Source organism: Tigriopus californicus, chromosome 2, assembly GCF_007210705.1.
Source record: "Tigriopus californicus strain San Diego chromosome 2, Tcal_SD_v2.1, whole genome shotgun sequence".
Classification (NCBI taxonomy): domain Eukaryota; kingdom Metazoa; phylum Arthropoda; class Copepoda; order Harpacticoida; family Harpacticidae; genus Tigriopus; species Tigriopus californicus.
In genome coordinates, this window is record NC_081441.1 from 193228 (window position 1) to 199227 (window position 6000).

Here is a 6000-nt window from a genome sequence, read left to right on the forward strand (position 1 = left end):
AAATATATTTTTGCATTACGTGGGTGATGGATGCATAATCACTTTGCATATGATGCTGTAACAAAGGGTAAATATTCCTAAAAAAAAAAGATCAATAAGCACATCTTCGTTACTTACTGGTTCTGTTACATTTTAAATTATACTTTTTTTGTCAATTTCATTCTATTATTTGTACAGCCCTAGTGATGATGCATAGTCTCCAGATTGAACAAGATCGTAAAAAATGCGCCCATGAAATTAATTTCACATGTTAACGGGATTCCCGAAACATGCAATCATTTGACACGGATGTCACAGCATCAATCACTTTTGATGGTATTATGATATTGCCAATCATGTCACTGCCTCTATGTTAAAATTGATTGACTAATTGAAAACTATGTTTACATTTCTATGCATGATTTTTTCTACATCGCAATCTTGTTGAATCGAAAAACAGTCTTACCCTCCTAAAAATGGTGTTGTGCTTCCAATGAATTGGATGAGAAGAATGCGTTCTTTTTTACCAGACGGCAAAAAAAAAGAAACAGGCAAACAAGAGTTCCATAGCTTTTTCATCACAAGACATTGAATCTATAAGCTCAAAAGTTATTCTTCAAACTCAAATTTGTCTCGAACAATCAATTCTGAGCATTTTTTATTGCTTTTTGGGGTTTGATTTTTCTCGGGCTTATCTAATCGCTGTACAGGGAATGTAATCCCCAGTACTATTGAAATGAAAGGTTATAATTTGTCTATTTATTACCTTCCTATCTTTAAACGATATTTGGTCTACCAACGAATTTGAGTTGACAGACCGAGCTAGTCCTTGAACGTAGGGTTGATCTGGAATGCTATCTAAAAATTTGTCCAAGTCTGACTTGAAAGATGCAACCGAATCAACCAGGCCTACTTATTGCCTACGAATATCAGAGGAAAGCAAATTCAACAATGAAGGAGCCCGAGAAAGAAGAGAAGTGGACTTTTTTGTTCGAACTAGCCTGGATTCTCGAAGGCTTGAAGGTGCTCTCAAAACGCACATTAAGCCTCTACGGTTACTGCAATTGCCCCTAAATCCTGGGTTGGGACAAAGCTCATGGATGCTTTTGAAGACGTCCAGTATCAGATACCTTTCGTACCTTCTCTGAACACTGAACAGTCCCAACTTTTTTAGTCTCTCCCAATATGATTCCTGTGATGTTCCTAGTGAAACATCTTTGGACTTGTTTGACCTTTTACAAACCTGTTGAACACATTGGAGCCCAAATGTGTGAAGCATATTCAAGATGTGGTTGAACAATCGACTTCTACAGAGTTGGCATCGTGATGCTGTCTCTGGACTTAAATGTGCGATATATCCAACCACACATTTGAAAAGCCTTACCCACCTTCAACTGGATATGCTCATTATTTTGGAGGACTACACCTAAATCTTTCAAACATGAGACCTGCTCAATATCTTTACCTCCATTATCTACGAGTGGAGTATATAAAGGAGTTGACCCAAATGTCATTGAGTGGAATTTCATTCCGTTCAGGGCCATATTACTCTCAGTTACCCAAGAGTAGATTCGATTTAAGTCCTTTGCAAGGCTACTGGAATCTTGGCCATTCCTACCAGAAACTAACTTTGTAGCGTCAGCATAAGAAGAGAGACTGGCAGTAATACTAAGCATTTGAAGCGGGGCAACAAATATTATAAAAAGGAGGGGCCCTAAGATGTAGCCCTGGTGAACACCTGACTTGACATCATATTTGTCACTAAGTGATCCCTCAATCTTAACAAGCTGCTTCTTATCATGAATGAAGCTTTTTATCGCTCACCAGTAATTTTAGGCTGATTTCTCTTACTTCGAATATTGCGAAAGTGTTTGAGAAGATCATGATTGTGGGTAGTCTCCAAAAATAGTTGGACGTAGTTCAGGGTAAGATTAAGGCCTCCATCAAAAATCACAAAGTGTAAAAGACTGATAGGCGGTTATTTTACTATGTAGAACTCAAACTCAATAAAAGATAAATTGATCATTTTAAAGCAATTGAAGAAGGAGGAACTCAATATCGGGAAAACTGTGTACTTGGTTGAAAAAGATATTTATTCAATCGGTTTTGAAACAGAATGAACCGATTTGGGAAACACATTTTTTGACATTTTCAACTTGTATCCGTCGGCCAATTTGTTGTCAATTGTCTGGCGCATTCGACTCAAATCCACCACTTTAAGCGTTCGATGAGTGAACCTGAGGTTGTTCAAAGCGATCATATCTTCATGGTCAAGCTCATACTTTGGACTCAATACCTAAAACAAAATGAATATTGTCATTGAGATCCAATTGGCTTCGCTTCCGCCTTATTAACGATAAGAAATGAAGATTGTCGAAGACCCATTTGGGGAAGAAAGTATTGCCGTAGCTATTGAACACTGCAGTGGTATATGGTTGGATAATGAATCAATAACCTTGGCACAGTCGAAGGGTCCCACGAAACTTTCAAGTCGGAATGAAGGGAATTGAGAACAGCCATCTGATCTTCCGAGAGCTTGCAACTCTCCTTTTGGACCTTAAATCGAGGGCAACATTTTAGTGGGATCTTTGGCCTCCCCCTCCCTTCTCCCATTTTCCCAGTCACTAGAAATCTTCATGGACCCTCATAATTCTGCACTCACTTTATGTGCGTCCTTGTTATGGAGCAGATGCAGAGATTCCCAATTACAATCCTTAACCAGCAATATATTAGCGACCGTACCTCGAAGTTTTCTCTGACCCGGCTCAACTTTGTCGATTTAGGAATGGTGACCACGCCGTTTTGAATGGACCATCGAAGTAGAACCTGAGCGGGCGTTTTCCCGTTCTTCTGAGAGACCTGGACCACCACGGGATCATCGAGTATCCGACCTTTGGCCAAAGGACAATATCCCTGGAAATGTGTGGGAGAGCCGAGATGAATCTTTATGTCTGCCCTTCAGCCTTTTGTTTTCACTTCAGCCTTTTGTTTTTCGCCAGGACTTACTTCGAATTGAATCCCGAGTTCTTGGCAATAATGCCTGAGACTTAGTGGGTTTTGGTAAGGATGGAATTCACATTGGTTCACATGAGGTATGATGGAAGCGTTTTCTATGAGAGAGTCCAGATGATGTTCCAAGAAATTGGACACTCCAATAGCTCGACATTTGCCACTCTCGACGAGAAGTTCCAAAGCCCGCCAAGTCTCGTCTAAGCATCGTCGTCGATCCGGGATGCCAGTGGGAACCTCGGGCCAATGGAGGAGGTACAGATCCAAGTAATCCGTTCCGAGACGTTCGAGGGATCCCTGGAATGCGGGCAAAACCTTGGCTTGCCCGTAGTCCGCAGGCCAGAGCTTGGATGTGAGGAAGATGTCTTCTCTGGGCACGCCGCTATCGAGTATGGCCTCCTTGATAAATGCTTCTGTTCCGTAGCGTTTGGCCGTGTCAACGAGACGATAGCCGCAGTCTTTCAAGGCATACACCACGCTCTCATGGTTGTAACCGCCATTGTGTGTGGTGCCTGTAAAATGAATGCAAAAAATGAGGTACGTATGTTGGATCAGATCAACCCTGGTTGTCCTCAGGTAATACAGGGCTGCCACAAAGTATGCCGGCACTTAGAAATACAAATAGTTCTAAAACCATATGAGATACATTCATCAAACTCTTTTATGATGATGTTTGAACTGTCATCAACCTTTCTTATTAGTAAAATTATACATTTGGCCTCCTTTTGCACGAACAATTTGACTGATACGTTTTGAAACTCCATTCACTGTGGCACGCTAGGCTCCATTGACAATTTTTACACACCAGATGAGTCCAATGATTTTGTCTTCAGTTGTATTGGGATGATTTTGGGTTGGGAACGCATTAGCCAATTTTGAGCTCAATCGGACATACTGTTAGCTAAATATTGCACATTTACTTTCTAAAGTTCAAGTTTAACATATTTTACGAGGGCTTAATATTTTCTGTTTCCTTTGCCATTATCGCAAATTCAAGAGTAAAGGCAAATGTTGAGAATTTGAGTGAAAGTTGGCACCAGTGTCATGAAAGCAAACGAAAGAATGTAAAAAACATTTCTCCCACCATTTTTTTAGCCCTATTCGAAAATTGCAGCATTAAACTATGACATTTTAAAAATATTCCATCCATTGTTTTGTGATTGTAAATGACTTTTAGTTGTCTGAAAAAAGGAATGCAAAACTTAGTGAGGGAAAAAAGTTCAACTAAAGCATCATGCTTTCTATTTATCCAAAACCACAAAGAAAATGTACCACACTCAAATGAAGCAAAAATGTTCAAAGTCTCTTCAAAATTCGAGTTGAAATAATTTTTGTGTGTAAAACGCGCTTAAAATCATGAATGCACAAAAATTCATTTGGATGAAAAAGGAAAATCGAAGAAAGACAAAGCACAGAAAATAAATGGAACAAGTTGGAAATCAGAATTTAAGTAAGGGATATATTTAGTAAGTGGTGAGCGGATGCTTATTCTGGGGATAACGTCCAAGCCCTAACTCCGAAGAAAGGGCGTTAAAAAAAACAGGCCTCAGTCATCCCCGACCATGGTAGTTTTTGCCCAGTAGTCGTCACATTTAACAAACATGCCAAAGTCGTTAATCGTTAATCCGTCACAATTATTTGTCAAGTTTTTGAACCCTTCAAAACTATGCAAAAAATACTGTTTCTATGCTAACCGGTTTTTGACTAAATGATAGAGCATACAGGGTGTCTCTTGAATATTCGCAGCAAATGAGACTATCAAACGCCTAAATAATGAAAAGTAGCCATGACTGATACCAATCTGAATTAACAGTTGGAGCCTTTTTTCTTTTAGATGGAAAATAATTCTACTAGGCATGAACCACTGGAAATTGCCGGGGATGCCTGGTTTGAGAATTGAAAATTCTGAATCGAGAAAGCGCAACTGCATTATTTTATTCTGTGTACGAGACTGGTCTGAAAGATGCTGCAACAACGAATTGAATTTTTCAGCTCAATCAAATGTTGGCTCTAAAGTTATGCCCACTCACAGCCCGCTAGCCCTCTTATGGTAATTAATTACCAGAGAAGGGCTACGTCATTCATTTTAGAGTTACCCCTGAGAGACCATCACTTTTGACCCAGTCATTTGATTGAGTTGGAATTTTAAACACATAATTGCAGTGATCTAGGGCTGATCTCAAATGAAGTAAAAATAAATGCGTCCACTTGCTTATAACATCATTATTCAAAAAACTGGCATCCCCGTCCACACAGGGACCCTTCTTTCTAGACAGCTTAAACGAAATGGACAAGAGGTACGGTAGATTACTAAATAAACTGCTTGTAATATGCCATGAATGTAAATTCTTTTCCGGACATTATGTGACCTGGGTCACTAAATTTTTGGTTTTATGCAGGTTTTGATTGAATTGGCCAAAAACACAACCCAGACGCATTATGTTTAAAAAAAGGAATTGGTCCATTGGTCCTCTATCCCAGATATAAAGGATTGCCTCTAATTTGCATGCAGTTTGAAAGTAATCTGGACTAGAGGGCTTTTTAGAGAAAAGTCACCCTAACCAAGCCACTTGAGACTTTGCTTTGAACACATTTTGGTAGTTGGGCAGCAGGATGTCGGGCTGATCGACTTCTCTTGCGTTACACAGTTTCAACCTAAGCAGACAAACGAGCCATCAACTCACTGGCTCCCTGAATACGGAACTCGGTTTTGAAAATCACGTAACTAAATGTGTTCAAAGCCGATCCCCATGGCACACACCAGGCAGCCGCGAAGACATCCGGCCCATGAGGGTCAATGTGCATTTGGATGCTTGTCGTAATGCTTCTGGTAAAACAAGTTGTTTTTGAAACACTGATCATTTCGTAAGCCAAATAACCCGAATAAAAAGATCTAAATGCTGAACACTGAGCGTCTCATGTCAGTTGCTCAACTATGGAGGGTAGAATTGTGTTCCTCGTTCTCTGTGTCTCTGTGTGTTATGGGTACAACAGTTACAGCCGGAGTCAGAA

The 6000-nt window shown here is 40.0% G+C and overlaps 2 protein-coding genes across 3 annotated transcripts in view; both read right to left on the minus strand.

The window, feature by feature from the left end:
• The window catches only part of LOC131893679 (uncharacterized), a 37593-nt gene extending 36970 nt beyond the window's left edge, over nt 1-623 (minus strand). Inside the window, exon 1 of the mRNA XM_059243789.1 lies at nt 446-623. The gene's annotated coding sequence lies outside the window, so the exon portion shown is untranslated. The remainder of the gene's footprint in view (nt 1-445) is intronic.
• Nucleotides 624-2051: 1428 nt separating this feature from the next.
• The window catches only part of LOC131893580 (uncharacterized oxidoreductase ZK1290.5-like), a 7272-nt gene continuing 3323 nt past the window's right edge, over nt 2052-6000 (minus strand). The window contains exons 2-5 of one of the 2 annotated variants that reach the window (XM_059243652.1): nt 2986-3500; nt 2722-2892; nt 2435-2535; nt 2052-2275 (exon numbers count right to left, since the gene is read on the minus strand). In XM_059243652.1, coding sequence (XP_059099635.1) covers nt 2269-2275; nt 2435-2535; nt 2722-2892; nt 2986-3500 — 794 coding nt within the window. In that variant the 3' untranslated portion in view covers nt 2052-2268. The remainder of the gene's footprint in view (nt 2276-2434; nt 2536-2721; nt 2893-2985; nt 3501-6000) is intronic. The other variant, XM_059243650.1, reaches the window with a different exon arrangement.